The sequence below is a fragment of the Dermacentor variabilis genome, chromosome 4, assembly GCF_050947875.1.
Source record: "Dermacentor variabilis isolate Ectoservices chromosome 4, ASM5094787v1, whole genome shotgun sequence".
Lineage (NCBI taxonomy): Eukaryota > Metazoa > Arthropoda > Arachnida > Ixodida > Ixodidae > Dermacentor > Dermacentor variabilis.
In genome coordinates, this window is record NC_134571.1 from 6,344,537 (window position 1) to 6,369,622 (window position 25,086).

General features: G+C 47.0%; 1 protein-coding gene across 11 annotated transcripts in view; it reads left to right on the plus strand.

Moving 5' to 3' along the window:
• The window catches only part of LOC142578610 (uncharacterized), a 307,117-nt gene that overhangs the window by 132,845 nt on the left and 149,186 nt on the right, over positions 1 to 25,086 (plus strand). For 9 of the 11 annotated variants that reach the window (XM_075688019.1, XM_075688020.1, XM_075688023.1 and 6 more), the window contains 3 exons: positions 8,883 to 9,020; positions 15,696 to 15,818; positions 24,189 to 24,434. In XM_075688019.1, the coding sequence (XP_075544134.1) occupies positions 8,883 to 9,020; positions 15,696 to 15,818; positions 24,189 to 24,434 (507 nt within the window). The remainder of the gene's footprint in view (positions 1 to 8,882; positions 9,021 to 15,695; positions 15,819 to 24,188; positions 24,435 to 25,086) is intronic. The other 2 variants (XM_075688021.1, XM_075688025.1) reach the window with 1 other exon arrangement.

Below are 25,086 nucleotides of genomic sequence, written 5' to 3' on the forward strand. Positions count from 1 at the left end.
TCGAACACACGAACGTTGGTGGGAGTCGAACACTCGACTTTTTGTGATGGCAATGCTTTCGCGTTCATCCACCTAGGGATAACTAAGTCTTTCCTTCTTTATTTTTTATCAGAACATAAGATATACAAATGAAATATTTTTTCACCGCAGTGCCCCTCGAATTTTAATTATTTAGTCATGTTGCGCGGCAATTTTGCGGTTACTCGTGGGCTTCTTTCGCGGTCGGAAAAACACTTTTACGTAGCACGCATGGAGCCACAGAAAGCTATATCGAGAGTTCTTCATGTCGCTCTACAATTTTCTCAGTGACTGTTTTCGTCTAGCTATATATGAGAAGCTAATTAATTAGTTAAATAATTTATTAATTAAGACTAATTGTGTAACTAGGCGGAATGAAAAAAAATTGTCTGAGTATCTCCAAGCGACTGCAAACATTAACTTGGTTCTGTACAGCTACGTGACATTCACATATTCATTAACTCTGGCTAAAATTAACTGGGACGCCCTGTATATACACACTCTCAGTACTTCATTGTTGTGTGAAAAAAAAATGAAGTTAGCACTATTCCTTCAATCAGAGCACCACATTCACAAGTGCAATGTTAAAACCTACGTGGGCTATGCTCGCTTGCGAGCAGACTTGCACATTCAAGGCAGGTTCTCGTTGCAGGAACGGAGCATAAATATGCATTCGCGTCACCAAATAAAAGTTCATGATACGGGCCGTAAACTCGTCGAAATGCACATGGCATTGAAAACGCAAAAGAGTGCCGCAAAAAGCACCGAGACCGCAGGAAAACACGCATGTATACAAAGGGTCAAATTGCGTGAAGAGCCGCGGACAGTGGTTCGCCGCCCCGTCCGCGCTGTGCTGACCGAACCAAGTGCAACAGCAGCGCCACGAGACGCGAGGATTGGTGGTGGGTCCACGTAGTCAAGGGGGGGGGGGGGGGGGGGTTTGAGACAGAGGGCAAATTATAAATGAAATGTAGGGAGGTTAACCAGGACTGAGCCTGGTTGGCTACCCTACAGTGGGGAAAGGGAGAAGGACACGGAAATATTAAAAGAAGAACAGAAGGTCCACTGGGGATATTATTCGGTCATTCAGTCCGGATCACAGACGCTGACTGAATCCGGTAGCTTTCAAATATCGCAGCAGCACTTTAGTGGCCTTTTGTAGCTGCGATATGCGAGGCCATGGTCCCAAGATCTTTCTTGTTCAAGATGAACGGCTTTCTACCTAACTGATTAAGAGCTTTGCAGAGGTCCAGTCTTTCGTTTTCAAAAGATGGGCAGCAGCACAGTAGATGTTCTATAGTTTCCTCGACACCGCAGGCATTGCACTGGGCGCTATCAGCCATTCCAATCAAAAACGATGCATTCGTGAATGCGACGCCCAAGCGTAAGCGGCACAGCATTGTTTCCTCATTGCGCGGAAGCCCTGGTAACAGCCGCAGTTGCATAGATGGCTCAAGGGAATGCAACCGATGTTGAATGAATTCAGGTGTGTGCCACTTCTCCAATGTCATGAGGTGCGCTAGCTTGCTTAAGTGTTGGGCTGCGTCAGTCCGCGATAAAGGTACAGAAGCGAGGGTTGCTCCTTTGTGGGCTTTCCTAGCAGCTTCGTCAGCGAGGTCGTTGCCGGAGATACCGCAGTGGCCAGGCAGCCACTTAAACGCGACGTCGTGTTCTTTCGCGGTCATATGATGGTGCATTTCTCGTATCTCCGACACGAGCTGTTCACAGGACCCGCAACGAAGAGATGACAGAATACATTGTAAGGCCGCCTTCGAATCGCAGAATATCGCCCACCGATTAGCCGGTTGGTTATTCATATAATCAACGGCGCCTCGGAGGGCAACAAGCTCCGAACTGGTGGATGTTGTCAAGTGACAAATCTTGTATCGGATGCTTATTGATCGTGATGGTATAACCACTACGCCGATGGAGCTGGTCTGAGTGGAAGAGTCACCCGTATATATGTGGACTCGGTCAAAGTAGAAAGTGTGCAAACAATCCAGAGCTGCTTGCTTCACGGCCAAGGTAGCCAGGTCGGTCTTCTTTCTTATCTCTGGAACCGTAAGACGCACTTGAGGTTCTTTTAAACACTACAAAGCTGAAGTTGAGCGTGCTGAGTGTGTGAAGCGCGATGGTAAAGAGGCACGATGGATGCTGACCTCGTTGGAGGAGCAAGCCTGTGGTCGTTTTTCTGGCAGATAGGCAAGAGAGCTTAACAGCAGTTTGCAGACTGAACCTAGTCTAGTAACGTTGCCTCGACCGGCTTGATGCCTGCATTGCTCAAAACCGTGGGGCCGCAGCTTCCGAAATTGAAGATCTTTTGGACAAAGGCCTCTGATAGGTGGCCTATGACTGGACTGCATAAATGTGAGATGACATCTTCCAAGCAGCGACCTTCGCCAGCCACACACAATGCCGCAGCCGCTACATGCTGGCGACTCTCATGCCAGACTGTACAAATCCAAAATAAAATCCGACAACCCCTATTGAAAGGAAAACCCCGAAATACAAGTTTCAAATGGATCCGAGCAATTACAAAGAAATTTCCGGTTATGTGTCTGTGCAAATAGGCAAAAACGGGCTTTATGTAATTCAGCTAAGTAATTATGAATTAGAGCTTCCACAGATCAAGGCAAAGGGATAAATGGCCTTGATTAATTCATATTCCGTAACACTTAGCACAAGATAGCTACATGATTATAACATAATGCCAAACTGCGAAATAAACGAAAGGTAGAACCATCTACAACCCCTATCCCGTTCCTAAATTGCCTCAGAAGGCTTCACTTATTCCGCCTTTATTCAAGCGCAATTCTCAATGGTCCTACTCTAAGGCTACACTCCATCCGAGCAGGGGGCAGTCTTTATGTGACATCACTCTGCATAATACGACGACGCGTGATTAGAATAAGTCGCTAATTCTGACCAATAATAACAAAAAATTCTAAAGAAATCATGGCCAAAAGAAGTTGCAATGAAACTTACACTAAGGCTCTTTATGTTCAGCTTACATCTCCATGTAGCTAAACAATGAAAACACTGACGCTTTCCTGCCTCGAGCGTTCAGCTGTCACGTTTTCATGTAAGTAATCAAACTAACTAAAAAATAATCTGCCATACCACGAGCAATGATGTCCTCTGTCTGACAAAAGCTCCTAAGACTTAAACGGTCTCAAAATTAATATTGTCGAAGAAATTAAAGCTCATAAACGCAATCTACAAAACGTGCCTTCAAATGCACTCCTGCCAAATCAAACATGACTCGTTATGAACTCCCACTAAAGCATAACTTATCAACTCGCGCGTGACCTTTCAAACTGTATGCAACAGTTGCCGTGTTTGCGTTACAGTTATACAGGCACTGTCCCGTAAACTTTCCACATCAAACTGGAGATCTAACCTGAGCCGAAAATGCGAACAAAATTTTGCAGTTTTCCTTACGCTTCTCAAGCGTTGAACGCACAACTAAGCTGAATATAAAATGAGCACAAAAGAACAAAACAATTTGCAACGAGTCTTTCGTATTTTATTTTCGGGCCTTAAAAACGAACCCTTTCAGACGAGCTCGAGAGGATATCATATTGACCGCAAAAAAGACGGGGACAGAGGGAGAGAACACAAACAGCACGGGCGGTAACTTTCAACTGTTTTATTCACGGCAGCCCGTGGGCATATATAGGCAAAAAGAACATGCGCAGATCGCAGCAAGCAAGAATACACATCAGCTTAGCGTGGCAACCAATTATCAAAAAAATCTATTTCCGATTGAAACAACCTAATGGAGGTATCGCTAACACAGTCTTCGCCTTTCTTTTTTATGCGATAAGCCTCCATCAGTTCACGTGCAGTCTGGTCATGGCTTTTCCCCAGAATCTTTATCTCCTCAAAAAGAGGTGCACAGCGACAGGCATTGCAGTGCCCAGGTGAGTGCGCCAATTCATCTTTCGTCAACTTTTGTTCATGTTCCCTGGCTCGATCATTTAGGCACCGTCCAGTCTGCCCTATGTAGGACTTGCCACACGCTAGGGGGATTTCGTACACAACTCCTACATTGCATTTTGCATACGGCTTGGTGTGGTTCTTACCACAACCTTGCCTTCCTTTAGGATCACGAGAGGTGCGGGGGCAGAGCCGCGCCAGCTTTTTGCGGTCAATATGGGGCGCTATAACGTAAAACTATTCCAAACTTTTCTATTCCAATTCTGCTATCAGCCCTCCACGATTGGTCAAAAACTTTTTTCGACCACCCCCACTTCACCTGCCTGTCATGCGACGTCACGAAAACCGCGATACCTCCCCATCTTATATGATGTGTACACACTGATTATGCAGGATTTGACAGAACAAAGAAAAACAGTTATTTCTGATTCGACTCCTTTTAGCCATTTGCCTTCGGCTATTGGTAAAAAGTTTTCGGGCTGCACTCACTTCACCTGCCTGTCACGCGACGTCACAAAACCGCAAGAACGCACCACGTCAAAGTGACGTGTACGCGATAAAGATGCATTAATATGCCGAACAAAACTGAATTTTCTTCGGAATAGCCGCAGGCTGCCCCGTTCCGAAAGGAATAGAAGATGGCTGCCACCGATCGCTCAGACGCTGGCTACTCGCACCTGCCGGAGAGCATGATTGTATTTGCGTATAATAAAACTTTTTGCGTGGCCGTGTAACGTTTTCGAGCACTTTCGGCACGTTTACCCCGTCATTCTGCCAATTCTTCTTTGCTGAGGGTCCGTTTTAGCGTCATTCTTGAGCTTCCGTTGCATGCCGCCACGATTTTCCACCAGCCACGGCAAACTAAGTAAGGGAAAGCCGACCAATCGTAGGCGCCGGCACCACCCTCTTCATCCGGTTATCGACTTTCAGTGCAGTGGCTCGGCCCCATCGAATCCCTCTCCACTTGAGCGTCCTCCTCGCCTCTTGTCAGCCAATTAGATAGGACAAGCCGCTCAGTGTAGGCAATGTTATTCGTTTTTCAAGCAAACAAAAGTGACCTCCTATGAACGAGCAGAGCATTTTATTGGTCTGTTCAGACAACCCTGCGGGTGACCGCCCGGTGCTTGCGTTGGTAGTTACGCAAATTTGACGTCAAGAGATTGGAATAGAAACATATTGGAATAGTTTTACGTTATAGGGCCCATGATATGCAGTAAACACCAACTAGGCCAAAGTGAAGTTCTTCTAAGCTCGAGAGGGTCGCGCATTTCGGGCTTTTCGGAAGGTGCGGTAGCGAAGAAGGAGAAATCCACTAATTTGCCGGACGCACCTCGTAGCTGCGACTTTACACTTTAGCTGCGTTCTACAAGAGGGGTACATTCGCATACCCGCGGGCACTGTTCCCTTAGGTGCAAGGTAATTGCCTTTCTTTGCCCCCGCGAATGAGAGGCTCTTGTAGCAGCCTACAGGACGCTTCGCTTTGTCCCCCTGCTTACAAGCAGACGTCCGCAATGTGGTGACGCGGCGGTTACTAGGCTTAAATTTTCTCGAAACTTTCCTTTTCGCGACGTGCGTCACACCTATCCGCGACCTCTGCAAACGCCTAAGCTTGGGATTTAACGTCCTTTGCTTTTTCACAGTCTCCGGCTGGATCCTCAGCTTCGCTCATTTGCCTCTGTCACCTTCTCTCTTCGCACGTTTGGTTCTAGACGCCTTGACCGCGTCCACCTTTCTCTTCCTGGGCCTGGGCCTTTTCTTCACGATCTGTTCTGACCTACCGATAAAGGTGACTTTTCCTGGCGGGCTCGCTGAACTTGCCGCCGGCGTACGCACTTGGCCGAACAGGCCCTCTGTTTCTTGTGCGGGAAAACCGCCGCTCTCTAAAGCCTCGCTTTCGGCTACTAACACGTTTTGACTCGTCAATGCGCGCAGCTGCCTCGGAAATCGTTCCATGGTGCTTGACCGTTGCTCAATAGAGGGTACGCCTATCAGTATCTGAGTCTCCTCCCGTATTTTGCCCTGAAAGCTCGCCTATTGGAGAAGGATTCTCCTCTTTCCGTCCGCGTTTGCTCCGACCTATTTGAAGAGCCATAGCTGACTCGCTCTGGCAGGCCAGCCGAAATTGTAGCTTCCATACAGACCTGGTCGTTCAATGAAAGCTGTACAATATACGGCTTCAACAGCTGCAGGTTGTCATCGAGCTTTCCACTTATGAATTAAATCAGGATCAGCTTGTATTGTTCTTTGTTCTTCATTTGGCGAACACTTTAAAGCAGCTGCTTGTCAAGTTTCTGACTCGGTCAGGTTCCCCGGTGCGGTCACCATTTGACTGTTTATTTTCGGCATAATCGATCGTGCGTGCGCTCAGTTGGGCTAGATTTGTTCTTGCGGTGCCCAAGCTGCTTGGACACAGATCACCTCTACTTTGTAATAGCTTGTAGCAAATACATATTATCGCTAGTCACTCGCTTGCTCTGTGCACCGTCACGAAAGGTTCAGGTGCCAACATCGGTCTGTTGTATAGGTATAGTCGCGGTTACTTATGAATCAGTGCATTGTTTAAAGTGCTCACTCATTAATTTATTCTGAATATATTGATGATACAGAGGGTGTATGTTTGCCTGTGAGTTGCGGTGTATGTGCGTAGATAACGTGCGAGAAGCTTACAGCGCCAGAAAGCGGCGCTATTCCCTTTGTCGCTGTGGAACGAGCATTACTAAGCTTTGCCGATGTTTTGAGGTTGAAGTTCTTTCTTTGGATGTTAGCGATACAACGAGAGCGGATGCTTCTTTTTTTTTGTCCTCGAATAAAGTTGTGCAGTGTCAAAACCAGGTAACATAAGCAGTCCTTACATAGCGGCGGTGCGTGAACTTGAGCGCACAGATTCAATTCCATTCCTTAACATGCCAGTCACTATTTTTATAGCGAACTACTGCACACGTTTTTCCTCCACCGTACCACTTTTTGCAACATGAATTGAGCATAGTGCGTTAGCTTACACCCTCTTGCATTTCCGACAGCTGATCGCACAGAAGCAGGCAGAAGTGGTTTCGTATACACGCGCTTTCGCGGAGGCAACGTACGGCGCGCCGCCAAAAGTGCCATCTGTTTCCGAAGCAGCTAGCAAGCTCTTGCGTGGCACAGTGGTACAGTCACAATGGGAACAGCGTGAAGAAGACGAAGTGAAAAGACACAGGACGAGTGCTGTCCTGTGTCCTTTCACGACAGCGCTCGTCCTGCGTCCTTTCACTTCGTCGTCTTGTTCGCGACGTCCCATTATGAATCTATACCAACTCACCCAACTTTCCACTTTAATACAGTGGTACAGTAGATGACTCTCGCGAAGAGGGCTCAGGAGTGACCACTGTGGAAACTGTTTTTGTTTTTCTCGATACTAGTGATAGCTGCGACGGACACCGGCGGTAGCGGACAACATCGCTAACCGAAACGGCTATTAGAATGAGAACTTACAGCCTGCACTGTAAAACGGAAGAGGTCGAGTGAGAACTGAGCGCAAACAGCAACTGAGCGAACCAAACCTACCAAACTCTACAAACGCGGCCGGCGGCAATCTAGTTCGCTTCTCGCAATACCGCAGCCCATAAAACCGTAGCGTCTAGCTTCCTCTGACATTGGCAGCAAGGGTGAAAGGAAAGGCTTACACACACTGTATTCGCACATGCACGGATGCCCTGCGCGCATCGTAGCGAACTTTTTCCCCCACTTCCCAACCAAACCTGTCACCAGCGTTCTGCGAAGGCACCAATAGCAAGAAAACGAACAGCACATCAGAGTCTGTTGCTTAGACTTACGGGTGTCAACACACGTTGCCGCTTATACGGGCGCGTTCTGCAGGGACAGAGGGCGGGCGTTGCAGGTGCTACGTGGACCCCGATGGCAGTGTGGATGACGGCTGCTTATTCCCTGCGGTCAAACACTTAAAAATGCGTGAGCATTCCTATGGTTACCCAGTTAGGAAAATCGTCCCTCAGTCCGTCACGTAATACAATCGCTTTCGAGGTAGGGCCCCCAGCAGAGAGCGAATTCACCTTCGTGCTGCCTGTCGCTTCAACGCGAACTGTAAGTGGCGAGAAACAGCGCTCACGAAGCTATGCCGCCCTCTGCCTCTATCGCAGAGTCACCTTCAAGATAGCACACGTCTTGGTTCAACGCAAACTAAGCGGGGAGAACACAGCCCACACGAAACTATCAGCACTCGGCGCACTCTGTCCCCATCGCAGATTGCCTTCAAGATAGGGCCCGCGCCATACGCAGCCGTCGCAGTATGGTTTATCACGGTTCATAATGGTTCGACGCGCACGGATTAGGCGCTAAAGAGCGATAACGACTTAAAATGGTAGGAACGTCATCAGCACGCCTGGCGCCGCCACCTGAAATAGTTTTCTTGCGTTATCAATTCACCTTGCGGCGCTGTCTGCAGCAGTTAGTGTCACCGCAGAGCTGTCGTTTCTACTGGTCGGATGAAGTTTTTATAACATCGATAATTACACCGGGCTGCGTGGAGATGACCAAGTGGTACAATGCTTACGCACACTTAGAAAACTCCCAGAGAAGTTTGACTGACACCGTGAATGAGCACATGAGTATACGGCGTAGAGCGACGCCTTCAAATCCACCTTTGGAACACGAGTCCTGCAGCTAGGGCAAGAAGGCGCTCAAGCGCAACATGAAACTGGCTACGCAGCATCCCAGTATCGTCTAGCTGCCGTCTCCAGCTGCCGCAGTGACTCCTCCGCGACGCATCGCGTCTGAGAAAGCAGTCCACACGACATCGCGGGAACGTACAGAGAGGCCACAACACAAGCGGCGATAAAATACAGATAATTTGTCCTGTATAAGCCACTCATTTTCATGTTAATATTTAACACGGCTGGAGGTTGATTGTGCTTTCTTCTTCTTTTCAGACATCAGAGCTCGCCCTCGGGACTACTGCGCGGAAAATAATGGCGGCTGCTCTCATACTTGCCATTCAGGCGACAGCGCAGCCATCTGTTCATGTCCTGAAGGATTGCAACTTTCTAGAAACAGCAAGCAGTGCGAAGGTATCCATTTGGTTGACTGCTATGGAACTACCGCCCCTTTAAAGAACCGCAGGCGCACCAGCTAAAGGCCTGCGTACCCCTGCAATCTCTTACTAAGAGGCGAAAGAACCGGTATGTGACTCGCTATGTAAACCGGGACGGTTTGCCCTCGGCTAACTATGATAGTGAACGTATAACGGCCGATGACGAACGCTTCCAAGGAAAGAGAATTCGGGCCTACGTCAAACGATAAGTTCCTTCAAGTGAAGCAATGCTAGGGTACATGTTCGTGAAATCCCAAAAATGCTCTTGTATCAGAGCAGCATGCCCTGTGTACGCCTGAATGTACTCAGGGACGGCGACACCTGAGCTCAGTGACATATGTTAGTTAGCTGGAGTGGTAGGGGATTCAAGTAATAGTTCTGTGGAAAACCGCAAGGTGGAAAGAATTAATTAATAAAGGGAAAATGAGACATCCACCTAATCATAGCAATTGCCACAAAGTAGGTTAATTACTTCTCTCCACCTTGCGGGTTTCCGCAGAGTTATTACGACAAACGATTACCTTTACTTCGAGTTGTTGATGGGTTCGACTTCACCCTGCCATCTGCTAGCCGCCTCGTTAGCTCAGATGGTGGATCGGCTGCCCCGGAAAGGCGGTGGTTCCGGGTTCTAGTACGGACAAGGACGGAAATTTTTCAACTGCGAGGCCGTTATTTCGAGGAATCTGTATGGGTTTCCTTTGTAGTAATTCTAAGATTGGAAGGGTGTCTCATTTTCCCTTGATGAAGTGGTTGGACAGGACTGCTGCGAGCATTATTAGGTCGCCAGTAGACTGTAAATCCTAAATTCTGCAGGCCTATTTTTACCACTGTTACCCGCAACAGTCGAGGCCTATCGGTGGGTTTGCCACAGTGTTCCGATATCTTGATGCAACGAAGACTCCGCCATGACCCTGATGGAAGCGGCAGCGTGAACCTGTACAGGCCAAACGCGCGACGTCTGCACATGTTGCCTCCGTTACGGGATGTGACAGCATTACATGCCCCATCACGCCGAAAATCCGTCGTCCGTTGTTATCAATGTTACCAAAGCTCACATGACCAAGTGAGGACGTCACCTTCCCGGCACTGGACCCGCTGCGGCTCACACTGCGAAATCCCACAGTGTACAGCCACGGCGTCGGAACTGGCCAATTAAAAGAAATTGCATTAAAGGGGATTAAAGCGACTTAAGGACGATTAAGGCGGATTAAGGTTGGTACAAATTAGAGCAAGGCGCATTAAGGTGGAGTTCTAATTTAAGGTGGTAACTTAGACAAGTCCTAATGCTTTCGCATTTGAATCACGTAAGGATACCTAAGTTACTGTCATTTTTTGCGGCTTTGATTAACCCTGTCCACGAAGATATACGGCTATTGCATTCCAGTTATGGTAATTTAGCAAGCCAATAGTCACCTTAATGGCAGTTTACCCTTTTCAGAGTCTTTTAGTGACTGTTTTTAGTGGCCTTTATTGCGCATCTGTTAAGGGGAGTCCCGTAATAGTTTTCGTGCGTCGGTGAAAGCCGAAGTCAGACGGCGCGGTCCTTTCAAATGCATAGCAACTTGGGTCAGAGCCCTGAATTTTTTGGGAAACGAAATGATCGTGATCACGGAAGAAAGGTCAGCTTTCGCATTTCTCGATCAAATATAACACAACTCACGTGCAAGGTTTTTTAACTAGTAATCCGTAACTTTGTATCTCACGCCACGTTATACTGTTTCCGCTTTCGCGGTTAGCCAAGTGTGTATACGGTTGCGGCAGTGTAATCTGACGTCGTAATGCTGCAACACAGCCTGCATAAAAACTGCGAGCTACAGCAGCAACATTTGCTGCCTTCGAGCGAGGTCCGGAGCTAGCAAACATGCTTTCTACGGGTGTCAAAACTCGCTCCTTCACTCTCTTTCGTGCACCAGTTGGAGCAATCATTTGTGAGACTATTATTCTTTTTTTGTTTATGTAAATGGCCAGTATTGGCATGGTGAAGTACCGCAAGGCACTTTCACTGAGTTCAATGCCTCTTCCCATTCCATCCGAAGGGTGGCGGTGAGGGAGCGCACCGTTGCTTCAGAGCACGTACCGACAACACGGTAATACGGACGCATCAAAACTTCTTTTCTAGGCAGAGCAAAATCCTCAGATGTGACACCCATATAGAACAACGGAAGTCATTTTACGTTTTCATACTGCAACTCTTCACTCGTCACCGTAAAGGGCAATTTAAACGGAAGTTCAAAAAATATTAAACATGGCTCTAGAGGAGAAATAAAACACTAAATATACAAAATTCAGAGCACCCAATCATCATCGCCAACGTTATCACCAGGCGATTTCTCAGTGCAAATGGAGTGAAATGGACACGCCGTGTTGGCACAGGGCTGTTTTTCAAGCAGAAAGTTCACCACACAGTCCGAAGAAGTGGCAGAAAACGGCCCAGTTACAGCGAGTGTTTTTAGCCAGCGTTGCAAGTAAAGGCCTACCGATTGCTGTCAGGTTCCCTTCTCCGTGACAATGGTTCTAGACGGGCAGTCAACCATATGGGTCTTAACTGCAAAGAAGACAGTCAGTTTGTCCATCTTTGCTTTGCGCACCTCCTTTAGCTTACCCATGTCAAGCTCACTGAGAAGCTTGATAGCGTTTGTCTTTAGTTTCGCGGGTTTTTGGGTTACCTATTTGAAGTTCTTTGCAACCGCTGGCATACCTCTTCTGAGATAAGTTCGCCGGGAAGGACAAAAACCTGCCTTCTTTATCAGGCTTTAGTAAGCTGAGGTTAGGCTCACGAAAATAGCGAACAACGGCACGTAGTGAGTGCTCGCCACTCTCACCAGAATGCAGAAGGGAATCCACACCTTCAGGTATGCAGCGTTCCTTTTCTTCCGACGACGCCTTGCTGGCAATACGATGAACTGCTCCCAAGAGACGCGATGGGGCATGATGGGTTCCAAGCTGAACTTTGGTTCCTTTTGTAGTAGCGAGTGAATATCAGGCGGCACTATCGGAATTTGCAGGTATGTAACCGATCCACCAGGACGCCCTGTCGACGGCTTGCAAGGTAGATTCGGTTGCATAGAGTTGGAATAAACTTCAGTCAGCTGTCCAGCCTTAAGACGATGTTGTGGCAGTGTGTCCAGAGAGCGATAGTCCTTTTTTTCCCGTTCAAGCAAAGCAACTGAAGACAATCTTACATATGGCCAACCTCTCTTCTAGCTTCGGACTTTAAAATTTTGCATATGCGTGTCCAATGGCCAACCGAAGGCTCTAGAAGGCAAAACATGCTAAGGACACCGGCATGATGCACCCCAGTTTTAATGCAACGTGTTAAAAAGCGTGCCTTGCACGTCGTGAGGGAAATTGCAGCGACGCATGCAGTCAGTTGGCTTTCCTTCGAACACACGTGCAAAAGGCTGCCTATTGTAGAAGAAGCAAGTGGCAGAAGAGTCTGTTGCTGGGCCTGTTGGTACATACTTTTAAAAACGGTGGAACCCAGCCTTTAAGACGCAAGCACCAGGAGAGAAGTAGACAGACACACGCTGGGACTAGCAACAAGTTTAATGAAAACAACCAAACAGAAGTTCGCAGAGCAGCCAGAGCACGCATGCGTCGTACATACCAGGTCACTATCAACAAAACCCAAAATGACATTAGTAACCATATTTTTCTAAATAAGCTATCTCTCTCTTTGACAGCGATAACGAGGGTACACACTTTCATGGTGACCATGTTTTCGGATATGGTACCCTTCAATCAGTTCTCGTTCGTGTCGTGTGGATTCCCTGCCAATAATTAGTGTGGTGCCTGCCGCGATGCCTGCCTATAGCTGTTAGACTGCGCTAGTGCTTGACGAAGATAGCAAATAAACCAGCCCAACATTCGCTTTTACATTTGATATGCCTGCCGTCGCGGCGGTAGAATTGTGAGGCTGATACGGTCGTGTGTGCGCCCCCCCCCCCTTTGTCGTCGGTAGCCCCTCGTAACTGTACACGTGCCACAACTTGGCCCGGAATTTTGCGCGCGTGCGCGAGCAGGACATGCGTGTCTGGGACTGGTGCCGACCACGTTGTTCGATATCAACCACGTCATTTTTGCGGCCAGCGCTGATCAGATAACTAGCTGGTTGTGTTGTTTCCAATTACTTACAGCAGATATTAAAATGCATTCGCGCAAGCGAAGACTGAAATTTTGCATGTGATGGAGGGATCGCACGCCTGCCATTTTATTCACGGCGCAGAAAGAAAAGTAGCGCGCGCCTGTCTATAGCTGCCCGTTTCACTGCGCTACTGCTTCGAAAAGTAAAAGTTGGCCGAGTATTTCAATGGCGGGGTGAGGGCGTAGTGCTGACTTGTAAGCTTATCGATGCTCATCATTATGTGTTGTCTTGTGCTAGCGGTGACAGTAACGTTGTGTTGATGTGGCAGCCATTGTTAGCCTAGCAGTTCTTGCCGGCAATCGGTTCTCCTAGACCACTTGACCAGAGCACAGAGCGAGCTACCAGCGTTCGATGATCTCAAAGCTGTGTAAAGAAAAGCTCGAAAAGCTTTTGCCTCTGTGGTGCCAATTTGGCGTAATAACTTGTTTCCATAGAATGTTTTTGGTGTCCACGTCCGTTAGCAGAAATGTGGGCAGATCCTAGCGGTGGTGCAGGGCAGGAGCAATGACTCGTAGCCCGGTAAGGTAGTGATATCAAGCACTCAGCAAAGTGAAGCGAAAAGTGCATACATTATTTGGAATCACGCATACAACATACAGAACAGCGTTCGTTTCACTAAAGAACAAGCACAAAGCAAGCATCGGAAACACATAACTGATGATAAGGTGCTCCGGATAATGCGAAGCACGAAACACTCCCCGCATACGTTTCCCGGTCGATATCACTGTTTCGCAAGCTGCCTATGTCGCGGCAGCTTGCGACTTGGGGAGTGACGTCTCTAGCCTTTCGTATATAAAAAAATAGCCTAGCAACTGATTTCATTCTTCTTGCAGCACCGTTATGGGTACGCAACGCATAGTTAGGACTATCGAGGAGCGGCAAAGGGAAACAGAAATTGCAATGCAACCAGCGGCGGCGTGCTGCCAAAATTACCATTGCTCCCATTACCGTCATTACTCTAAATTACCATTTTTACAACTGCGCTAAAGTAATAAAACATTGCAGGCCCTCCCTCCGCATTCGTATTGGCGGTTTTCAACATCTTCGCTGGACATCCACTTTCGCAGGGCCAGGATGGCGAGTAAATTTTCTGTAACACTGTACGCTTCACGTTTCTGCTATACAACTGGTTGCCGCTTAGGTGATGCCTATCTAAATCTGTATGCTTCCAAGCATTCTCTTTTTTCTGACCGGTCATATCTGTATTAAGTACAGAAAACGAAAGTCTTGTCTGGTAACAGGAAGCTACTATGCATCCAGGTCACTGTCACAATGTCTGCGTTAATGGAACTATCCTTGTACAATCACTAATTATCAAAGCTACAGTGTAGTAATTGCAATTGGTCACCGGGAAAATGCTGTTCTTGCCATTGATACCAAATGGTGCTGGAGTCCACGTTCTGGCTGATATGTCAAGGAAACATGTATGTATCTGTGGAAGAATGGGTCATTTCGTCATAAAAAAAGGATGTATTAGCTGCTGTGGTATTTTGCAGGCCATTATTCGAGCTCTTTCCATGCTGAAAATTCATCCGGCGCTGGAGGTCGAGCTTGTCGCTTTGCGCAAACGTGTGTGGCATGACTAGGTATACGGGCACTCTTCGTGCAGGCACTGTTCTCGCAGTGCACGATATCTTCCACAGCTAAGGTAGTACTAAGCCATCGCCGGCCTCCCCGGAGCTCCCAATCGAGAAGGCGTTCAATGGCGGCGTGCCTGTGGCGGCTCCAGGTGCGCAGTGTGCATATATACTGCTCACTGTAAAAGCTCTGTAGGCGCGATTGAACTACAGGCATTTGAAAAGCACGAACGCAAAACACACAGAATGATATAATAACGATTTTGCCAATGCAATCACCCTAGAAAGTTTCGTAAAATGTGACGCCAGCTAGTCCCTCTCGCGAGCATCACATTCGCAAAACGCTGCGGAAAACAGTTTCTACGAACTTGTCACCGCAGTAGTCGTATACGGGAATGACGCCGTTCCAGTGATTATGCACAACCTCGAAGTGCAGCAGTTGGCCACCGTACTTTATTTTTAAAGGGAGTGCCCTTGGCTCTTTCGTCCGTTTTCGTGGTTGGCGGTCGCGATGCTTGCTGGTCGCAGGTGGAAACAAAGGCGCCGACGCCAAGGCCTCGCGTTGCGGCAGTTGCCGAACGCCAGCTGTCGCTGCTCTTTGAGAGGATCGAGTCTGGATCCAACCACGCGGTGAAAAAAAAAACGCAACATAAATGTCCTCGCTGCAAACCCATCTCACGTAACCCTCTCCTGATTGAGAAGCACTGCTGGCTGAAATACTGTATTATTAATTAATTAAATGGCTAAATAATTAAGGCCACGATTCCATTCAAATCGAACAGGTCCCTTGAAGCGTTCGGCTATTCGCTTTCATTGACAATGATCGTGGACGGTATTTGCATAAATTTTTATGCTGGCACAGTTGGTAGGTATCATATCAGGATGCAGAAGCGCCGGAGCCTGCCTGTTGCTTTCTCCTTTTCTGCGGCAGACGTGGACGAGTGCATCGAGAACAAGTATGGCTGCGAGCACAGGTGCGTAAACCTACTGGGATCCGCCTACTGCGAGTGTCACAAGGGCTACAGGCGCCGAGCCGATGGAAAAAGCTGTGAAGGTGAGGAGCCGCCCCCTTATTATCTATAAGAATCGCGCGCTTGGTAATGCACTATATTCGAAATCGACGTCGAGGCACGGTCCTTTCGAAAGCCGAGTGAAACCATCGTAGTCGTTGAAGTATATATACCGTCAAATCAGAATGAATCACCGAGTGTCCCTTTATGTTTCTTAAGGTGGAGCTACATTACCCGCCTTCTACACATTACGATTTATTCTTGACGAAAGTTTCAGACGTATGTATTTAGACTTTCTGACTTAAGCTATTTCACACATCAAGAAAGCGGAAGAGGAAGCTTTAGCTCGGGTGCTCCTATCTATATACATGTAAAAGGAGAATTCCTTTTTTGCGGCAAACGCTGCATCAAATTTGACAAATTTTTCTGCATTTGAAAGAAAAGCTTAAAATCTAGTGACTGTCGCTTTCGAATTCTTGATTTAGGGCGTCAATTTTTTATTAAAAATGACAAAAATTGCACATTTTCAGAAAACGAAACTATGAAGTTTACAACCCTGTAACTCAGTAATGAAAAATGATATAACAATGCTGTGAATTGCATATAAAGGCACACCTAAAGCGCACAAAATTGATATGTAACACATGAACATCAATATAAATAGTAATATGGAAATACAGCTTCTCCACAACCCTTGTACAGAACGTAACGAAGTCACGTCAGATACGAATTAACACACTGAATTTGTCCGCTTTGAATGATCTAATAGATGCAGTTTACAGAACCATGATATCTGCACTTGATACAGAGTTATTATTTGTAAACTTGGTGCTTATATATTTTTTTAACTTCACTATTTTCGAACATTTTTGGAACAGAATTCAAGCTCTACATCGGAATTCTGCTACACAACACTCACTAGTATTTACCTTCTCTCTCAAATGCAATAAATTTCATTAATATCGCCCAGTGGTTATCTCAGAAATGCGTTTCTGCGTTTTACATGTATTTGAGTAGGCCGCATCGGAGTTGGCCCCGAGCTAATGCTTCCTCTTAACGTTTCTTATTATACAGTACATAACGGCAACATGCAAATTGCTAGCTGGCATGGTGGACTTCTCTTTACAATAGTGGCAAAGGCGACCTGTGGAATTCTGCTGCAGTAACGGCGTAAACATACAGTATTAAGCCCTTACGCATCAATTGCAGCGTTCTTCTGAATGACAACATCTAGAGAAATAAAATTTTACTGTGTCCTTGGTGAGGTCCTGGCGCGGCGAGGCCGGGAGACTAACCCCCAGTCCCCTCCTTCCTCAGACGGCGGCCGGTCCTTGCCTCCTGTCGGCGTCTTCGGCCATCCGGACAGCTCAGAGCTGCTCTTCTAGGTTCAAGTTGAGCAGCAACTTCTCCAGCTGCTCGGCCGTATTAAGGATGCGTGTAGTGTTAGTGCTGTGGGTATTGGCGGGTGAGGCCTTGGCGCCCAGATAATGCGCTTTGCAGAGAGTAGAGTATTGATCGGCGTAAATGCGGTTGTATAGTGTTTCTCTCGTGTGGGCTATACACTATCATTACTCCGGACAGGCAAGTCCGTGAAATCACAGTGTTAGAACGAACTCGATGCAACTCAGCCCCAAAGGAAGCTTCAACTTCGCAACTAGTCAAACAGCGCTGCGGCACGATATCTGTACGCTTCCTTTATTTAAAGTCATTTTAGGCATATACCAATCATTACGGAAGCTTACTCCAAGAACAACCGTGCCTGTTGAAAGCAGCGCCTTCAGACCAGCCCCATAGCAGATAGTGGCAGAGCTGGCGCTTTGTCTGGCTCTCCCGACCCGCGACAGAGCGGTGCCTCGGTGTTGAAAGGTAAAGAGTGCCAATGGTTGATGCCTCGTGGAAAGGGTGCGCTCATTAACTTCGGTGGAGCGAGTTTGAGGGAGGTGCTTTTTGATGCTGGCAGATTGTTTGTCACGTACTAATATCAATATGATTATCTATATGATTTTCCTTTCTCTAGTACTTTCACAAGACAAAGAAAGAGGGACTCCTCGCGCTCTCTATTGGAAGGCAGATTTTGAAATTTTTGAGGGCTTTGTTTATCAGCTAGAAAAATTAAATGGGCAGGAAAGTACTTGGCTGAAAACCTTCTTTTTTTCAATTTTACACAAATTATTCGTTGACACCGCGCTATTCAGAACAGTTTTTAAAGATTAGGCAATTGCGATTTATTATTAAATTGAATGTCATCAAAAAAGTTTACTGGCGTCTGTTCTACTCGAGTGTAAACAACACGTACTTCGCTATGTATTTTGTATTTTTAAAAAGCGTTGCTTGATAGCTAGGACACCCTGCATAGTGACTAAATATCAGTAACTGGAAGGAATTTTTACGCACTGACAAGTCTCACCAGGGCGTTCTTGCAGTGATTTTTTGTCGCATGTTTTGCAATTGTGGCTAAAATTTCGTTACGTGTCATATAGAAAGTTTCTTGTGCTCGGATGGTGGTTTTCTTCTGGTGCTGCAGTTTCTCTATTTGTATGCTTTTCGTGCATCAGTAACAGGCAATGACGCTTGTGCTGAACCCTAAAGACTCCTATTCTGCTGGGAGATCCTCCCCGCGGTGCTTGCCATGGAAGATATGGTCTTGCACTCGTCTGGCGGTAAGCATAGACCGCCCGCGGCTCGGACACGGCTCAGTTCGGCAGTAGGATCCGACGCGCTGATTCTGAGCTTTCTGGCATAAGATCGGAAGGTTCAGATGCTTTCATGCCTATCAAGCACCGCCGTCCAAAACGGACGTCTCAGGAATCGTCCTCAATCGAAGCGACTATCATGTACAGCAGCATCAAGACTACGACAGTAACTTTCACGCCCGTCGACGCGATGGTAAGCCTGAATGCTAGCTCCCGACAGAGACTTAATGATTTCTCCTTCAAACTTGCCCCTGGACTAATCCACGACGTTCGCTTGAACCCCTGGAATAATGTCATTGCCATTGACACAAGTGATGATAAGATGTTGCAAACTCTACTTGGTTTGTCGAAATATGTGGGGTCCACATGCGGCCCTACATACCACGGGATACACATATAGCAGCTGGTGTCGTATCTGATGTCGACTTGGGTCTCAAAGACGACGTTTTTAAGAGCATGATCGTTTGCACGCCACCATGCAATATAAGTGGTGTTCGAAGGCTGGGCTTGTCAAAATGCATGAAGGTAATTTTTGCCTCTGGAAAGCTGCCTTTGTCATATAAAGGCTGGACTTGTGTGCTACCCTGCTGAACCTTTCGTACCACGGCTTTTGCAACGTCATAAGTGTTTTAAGACTGGCCATGTTCAGGGATTTTGCACCAGAGGTCTGGTCTGTGCCAAACGCTGTGGGAATCACCATGTAGATTCCTGTGAAAGTCGGGCATATCGGTGCCCTAACTGTAATGGTGAACATTTGGCTACGGGGAAAGGATGTCCCTCATTGAAGAATGAACCAGAAACACTAAAAAAGAAAGCCAAAAAAGGCAGCAGGACATGAAAGCTTGCGTCGCCGTAGGACTACTCCAGCGACTGGGAAAGCAGCGCGTTCAAAGAATAACAAAAACACAATGAATGGGAAAGTAGGGCGTGGACTTTCTGCTTCTCACACTCATCGTGGCCAGCGCTGCCATCGAAATCGTCGGAACAAGTCTCTACAAAGACTTCGACCACAGTGGAAAGCACTGCAAACGCAGTACGTAAACTGATCTCAGCGAACGACGATGTGCAACATGACCATCTTCTGAAGATGCTTGTCAACGTCATGAGATCTCTAATCTCCAGTCGTGAGACACCAGCAGCATCAGCAGCAAAGCAACTTTTAGAGGACTTCGCTCCAGTCCTCCACGGTCTTCCCTAGACGTATTACAGGAAACAATTTTAACAATTGTCAGCAGCCTCGCCCCTTTCTGCAGGAATGGAATGTGAGGTCGATGCGACTGCGGCACGGTGATCTAATTCGTCGGCTCATCGCTGTGAAGACTCCACCAGACATCATAGCACTTCAGGAAACTAAAGTAAGGAAAGACGAATATTGATTGCCAGGCTTCGTTGGTGTCCACAGTAGCACTCGATGCGCCGAACCAGCTTGTGGCTCTTTCCAGTGTGTTGACGCGATGCCTACGCGCAATGTTTCCAAAGCATCAGTGTACGTACGTGCTGACTCGGTATTTCGCGGTTCTTGACACAGACGACATCTGTGACGATGAGTTTGAGTGTGCAGCTTTTACCGTATCCCTCAGGGGTGTGTCTACCACGGTGGCAAGCATATACAGCTGGCCTACACGTTCCTCAGATACTTCACTACTTGAGTGCTTAGTGTCTCGATGTGGTGCATCGTTTGTGTTACGTGTAGATTTTAATGCCCACCACCTGCGATGGTTTAGCTGTCTCCAAAACAATCGTGGGGCAAGAATTCACGAGAGCATTATCAAAAACGATCTGGAAATACTCAATGACGGTTCACGTACATATACAGTTAGTAAAGCAATGAAGGGGGCTAGTTGGTGAACGTTCATGGTTATACTGCGCTCAGTTTTACAAACACGATACTAAGGAAGGACAGGACGTGGACGGACGAAGCGCTTCGTCCGTCCACGTCCTGTCCTTCCTTAGTATCGTGTTTGTAAAACTGAGCGCAGTATAACCATGTACATATACAGGTTGAGCAAAGGGGCATTCCACTATAAACCTTGCGATATCAACGAGAGATGTGTGCTTAGCCTGATTATGTGAACCTGAATTGTGGCGTTTTTGGTGTTAATCCATTTGGTTAACACCAACACATACTGCGGGTCGCCTGACTGCCGTGTATACAGTGAGAAACTGGGACAAGTTCCGCCAGCTGATCTCAGAGGCGCATCTCAAGACAGCCTGTGCAAACTGATGAGTGAGCGTTTACGGGATGCTACAGTACAACGGCAACGGAGTATGGGCAAACCAAACCACGATTTAAAGCTTTTGCGGCTTCGCGCATGTCGATGGCGCACTTATAGGCGAGCACAGCGCTCTAAACGACGCACCGACTGGACTGTGTATAATCGCATTGATGCAGCCATACGACGGCATAAAAAACAGCTTCGTCGCAAGAGCAGGGATGCCTTATGTAGTTTGTTGAACACTGGAAGTGGTTTTGGAAGTGTATGGCGCATACGGAAGGCTCTCCGCACTCCTGAAATCTGCAATAATCCTACGATTGGTTTGTGAATAGCGACTGGTAAGTCAGCAAAAGTTCTAGCAGAAACATATTCAGACTTTTTCGTCTCTCCTGTATCCAGTGACGCCATAAATGGCGACCTTCCGTCTTTGACAAGTCAGAGGACCATAATCGCTTCCTACGACCTAGCCTGCTAGATGGACAAGGCAGGTTTCACTCTTGAGGAGCTGCGACACACGCTGAGCCTCTCCAAACGCTACACTGCTCTAGGTGAAGAAGGTGAGACGTATCAAGCATTGCGGAACGTTGATAAGAGTTTTATATATAGCTTTCATTGATTGCGAAAAAGCGTTTGATTCTTTCGAAACCTCAGCAGTCATGGAGGCATTACGGAATCAGGGTGTAGACGAGCCGTATGTAAAAATACTGCAAGATATATATAGCGGCTCCACAGCGACCGTAGTCCTCCATGAAGCAAGCAACAAAATCCCAATAAAGAAAGGCGTCAGGCAGGGAGATACGATATCTCCAATCCTATTCACAGCGTGTTTACAGGAGGTATTCAGAGACCTGGATTGGGAATAATTGGGGATAAAAGTTAATGGAGAATACCTTAGTAACTTGCGATTCGCTGATGATATTGCCTTGCTTAGTAACTCAGGGGACCAATTGCAATGCATGCTCACTAAACTGGAGAGGCAAAGCAGAAGAGTGGGTCTAAAAATTAATCTGCTGCAAACTAAAGTAATGCTTAACAGTCTCGGAAGAGAACAGCAATTTACAATAGGCAGCGAGGCACTGGAAGTCGTAAGGGAATACATCTACTTAGGGCAGGTAGTGATGGTGGATCCGGATCATGAGACGGAAATAATCAGAAGAATAAGAATGGGCTGGGGTGCGTTTGGCAGGCATTCTCAGATCATGAACAGCAGGTTGCCATTATCCCTCAAGAGAAAAGTATATAATAGCTGTGTCTTACCAGTACTCACCTACGGGGCAGAAACCTGGAGGCTTATGAAAAGGGTTCTACTCAAATTGAGGACGACGCAACGAGCTATGGAAAGAAGAATGATAAGTGTAACGTTAAGGGATAAGAAAAGAGCAGATTGGGTGAGGGAACAAACGCGAGTTAATGACATCTTAGTTGAAATCAAGAAAAAGAAATGGGCATGGGCAGGACATGTAATGAGGAGGGAAGATAACCGATGGTCATTAAGGGTTACGGACTGGATCCCAAGGGAAGAGAAGCGTAGCAGGGGGCGGCAGAAAGTTAGGTGGGCGGATGAGATTAAGAAGTTTGCAGGCATGGCATGGCCACAATTAGTACATGACCGGGGTTGTTGGAGAAGTATGGGAGAGGCTTTTGCCCTGCAGTGGGCGTAACCAGGATGATGATGATGATGATGATGATGATGATGATGATGGTGATGATGATGATGAGAGTTTTCATGACCGTATATTGGACAAGTATAGTGAAGTATGGAGAACCGGTGTAATCCCTGCTGAATGGAAATCGTTCGTGGTGGTACCTGTTATAAAGCCCGGGCGCCCTGCAAGACACCTCAAGTCCTATATACAGGCCAATATCCCTAACCTAAATATCATAAAGTTAATGGAGCGAATGGTCTTGTTTCACTTAGATATCAGACTAGAGAAGCAGAATTTTTTTGCCTGATGTCATGAGTGGTTTTCGTCGCCTCCGATCAGCTCTGGACCGCATATCAGACGTTTTCTCAGCGCTCAAATTTGCTAAAGGAAACAAGCATTCTGCCTACATGCTCTTCCTAGATGTACAGCTCTTGCAAGCGCGGGAATTTCTGGTCATCTGCTCCGCTATGTGCATGATTTTCTATCGGAGCGCCGGATGAAAGTACGTGTCGGAGGAATAGCTAGTGAATACCGAAATGTGAAATGTAGCGTCCCACAGAGCAATATTTCATCGCCGCTTTTGTTTAACAATGTACTCGCCGCTATTCCAAGTCGAGTTAACGAACTTAGGTTCACGTTTGTAGCGTCGATACCATTCTATTTACCATTCTGTAGTAGCGCGACCTTCAGTGACTAGCCCTACTGTGTCTGATCTGTACTGTGTTTTGCTTTATTCTTTATATTTGCACTGTTGCTCTTTCTTTCCTCTTTCCTCCCCTACTTCCTATCTTCCATTTCTGTGTTGCTGTCACCTACCTTCCGAAGACTAGGGAGGCGTTTTGCCCCTTCGGGTGACAGTTGCCAGCCTGCTCCTTGCTTTCCCTTTCCCGTTAAATGTACATATGTGTTGAAACAAATAATAATAATAATAATATAATAATAATAAACACATATGTTCCTTTTCCTACTTTTTTTCTGATGTTGTGTTCATGGGCACTCCTTTTATTTCTCAGGACAATGTAGAATGTTGCAAAGATAGTAATATCAACCACATCTCATTTCTGTACACCCCCCCCCCCCTAGTCTCCACTCCTGAGAAAGCCGACCACACCAGTCAGCAAGGATTGGCACATGTTCAGGCTGACATTTCCTCTAGCATTCCTTCTTTCCTCCTTCTTTGTTTCTTTTCCCTTGCCTGGTGTCGTGTTTCCTCTTGTCGAGCATTAATATTCGGGGTGCGTGTTGGCGTCACCTAATCTAAAGCTCAATTGAATCACAAGTCAGTCCCATCTCCAATCTCAGGAAATGCTTAGCTACTAGTTTCCGGGAACATTTGGCTGGTACATCACTGCTTTTCCGGCCTTGTTATTGGTGCACACATTCTGAAAATATACCCAACGTACATACGCGTAAGAAAATAGAAATATAGAAAGACACGATTTCCCCAGTTTGCACGTAAAAAAGAAACCTTCGCCTACTGTTTACCGGGTGCATTTAAGATGTATTGAGCTGGTCCTGCTTGAGATGTTCTGGCAAACTGTGCGGAAAATATATTTCTTCAATTGTTTACTAGTGTTACGCGGAAAGCATCTCTATCAGGTAAACGCGGGCCGTGTCCCACGTTTTCTTTTCTCGATTCCTCAATGAGATGCCTGTCTTAGATTGTGTGGCACAGCGCGAAGCACGGACAAGGGACGCGCGAAAAAAACGAGGTACAGCTGCTTCGCGCTGCACCACCCAGTCTAAAATGGAATACCAACTGGCACAAGCCATCACCCTGCTAAAATGCCTGTGCGTGATTTGTTTGTGGCTGTGCTTATAACTCAAAGATGGCGGCCAATACTGACTGCGCCTTCCAGATATCGACGAGTGCTTGGATCGGGGGGTTAGAGCGCAGTGCGCCCATGGCTGCCGGAACACAAACGGAAGCTACGTGTGCCACAAGGAGCCAGATGCGACGGCTACAAAAGGGCACTCGTTTCAGACCGCAGACGAAGTAGAAGGACCTGGCTACGGCGACTACGGCTACGATGAAATAGAGCGGGACAGGACTCCAAGTGCAGCTTGTTCAAGTGGCTTCGCTCGCGTCGAGTCTGGTTGCATAGGTAAGTGGCTGTGTTACAGCAGGCGGCACCAACAAATAGGGAGCCTTTATCTAGCGGAAAAATAAACCGTTATAAGAAAGCGACTTTCATGTAACGAATTACATTTAATTACTTATAATCATTAAGTTATTGGTCATTGTAATTTAACGATAACTTCGTTTCTAGGGAATTCAATTACATTTTCAGCAACCAGTTACATTTTTGACGAAAGGATCTAATAGCCCTCTCAAACGGGCAAAGTTAAGTGCACTCTGGGCGAGTGCACTTCACCGCTGGCGTCATTCGCTGCCTGCCACAGAGCGCGCTCGTCGGCGCCGTAGCCTCGTTCGCAATGAGCGAGAAATCAGTAATGTAACACTGAAACCAGAGCTGGAGTAACTTTTAACAAATCTTTTTTTAATAGCTGACGTTACAAGGTAATGAAACGTGCAACGCAGCAAAACAATTTTTTTAAAATAAAAGAACAGCAAGAAACTACTCTCTCTCTCTCGGGCTGTTTACAAATATATGCTTTCCCCTCTGAATCCCGGCGGCCATGGTCACCAATTCGAAAGAAGTATTCTGTTTCTCGTGAAGCAGCGCGCTGCCAAAATGACACTCGGTGAATGCACTCGCTCAAAGTGCGCTTTAGTTTGCCCGTATGACCGGGGTA